The 1,525-nt window shown below is 41.4% G+C and overlaps 1 protein-coding gene across 1 annotated transcript in view; it reads right to left on the bottom strand.

The window, feature by feature from the left end:
• The window catches only part of LOC104954613 (ubiquitin carboxyl-terminal hydrolase 25-like), an 11,451-nt gene continuing 9,926 nt past the window's right edge, over window positions 1-1,525 (bottom strand). Inside the window, exons 7-9 of the mRNA XM_010781763.1 lie at window positions 927-1,094; window positions 391-599; window positions 1-26 (exon numbers count right to left, since the gene is read on the bottom strand). Coding sequence (XP_010780065.1) covers window positions 1-26; window positions 391-599; window positions 927-1,094 — 403 coding nt within the window. The remainder of the gene's footprint in view (window positions 27-390; window positions 600-926; window positions 1,095-1,525) is intronic.

Genomic DNA, 1,525 nt, shown 5'->3' with positions numbered 1-1,525 from the left:
TCAAAAGTGACCACTCTCTGCACGATCTGTGGAATAGAGAAACATTTCCTAAAGCTCTATCGTGCATAATGTTTTGAGATATTTTAAAGCCTTTAAATTAAAACCAATGAGATAATATCCTTATGCATCTCTACTAACTAACTTCTGAGGATAGCGGACCATTGAGCAGCAACAGAGTCCATAACGCTGATATATTGTATGTTCTTGTACATATCCTATTCTATTTGCATGTAGACTTTTTGCACTACTTTTTATTTTGTATTTTTGTATTTTATTTTATTATATATGTTGGATTGTTGGAGGAGCTCATTGCCATTTCTACACTGTAGCTTTTGTGCATACAGTAAAACCTTTGATTTGAGAATCGAACTTGAATATCTAAAGACAAACCGTTGATGTCGTTCTCTACTTCTGTCCTCCAGCGCTGCAGGCAGCTCTTCACAAAGTGCAGCTCCTCCTCAGAGACGCTGTGGGGGGCCGGGTGGGGGGGGCAGTCTATGGGGAGTCTGCATTGGGTGAAGGGTTTATAGATCGGGGTCCGCTGACAACTGGAAACACCGGCAACAGGATCCTCTGATGAATCTGCGTCTGTGGGTTCACTGAGGGAAGCAAAGAAAAGGTTGGAAGTGGGTCCAACTACAAACCCTTTAAAGTCTAACTCAGGAAAAGTACAAAACCTGTTAGGAACAAAAAAACATTACATTTTATTAACTAATTACATTTAATTAATGTCTGTCTGTGTTTGCTGTTTTATCGTTGTTTGTTGTTATTGTTTTGTGGGTTTTATTATGTGTTGTTTGTATTGTCTCACCTGAAAATAAGAAAATACAAATATTGAAACAGAGCAGGAAATGGAAATACTCAAGTAGCGTACAAGTCAGTTACTAAATATACAGTTACACCCCCCATGCCTGTGTGTACTCCACCTGTTGTCTTTGGGGAGGGGTTCATTGGGGAGGGGGCTCGCAGGAGAAGCAGCTCTCAGGTCTTCAGCGGGGGAAACACTAGAGGGTTTGGTGGTGGCGAACTCCAGAACAAACTGCAACATGTCGGCCAGAGGATACTTCGAGGGTCCAGAGCCGTAGTTCTTATAGCTGGCGATAAAGAAAGGAAACTATTTGTGACCCACAAAGTGGAATTTAGAGCAGTGCAGTGATGACGTATTTTGTAGTGGACCCTGAAGGCAGCATCTCCCTGGTTCCCTCCACAAAAAGCCAATTCAATTTTGCACTGGTTTTTGGATTAAAATTGATTTTTAATACTTACACGTTTTGTTCAGCAGGATCATCTCTACATATTAACACCACTTTATGATTTTTGAAGTAAAAAACTAACATTAGGCTATAAAGGAACTACAGCACGGTCACATGACATCAGGTCACCACCGCTAAGCTAAAGGTGGCTAATGTTGGGCTATAAAGGAACTACAGCATGGTCACATGACTTCACGGTCACCCATCCGCTAAGCTAAAGGTGGCTATATTGGGCTAATAAAGGAAACTACGCACGGTCACATTGACTTCAC

The sequence above is a fragment of the Notothenia coriiceps genome, unplaced genomic scaffold (assembly GCF_000735185.1).
Source record: "Notothenia coriiceps isolate Sejong01 unplaced genomic scaffold, NC01 NC01_scaffold00023583, whole genome shotgun sequence".
NCBI lineage: Eukaryota > Metazoa > Chordata > Actinopteri > Perciformes > Nototheniidae > Notothenia > Notothenia coriiceps.
The sequence above is the reverse complement of the archived record's forward strand: the minus strand, read 5'-3'. Positions and strand labels throughout refer to the sequence as shown.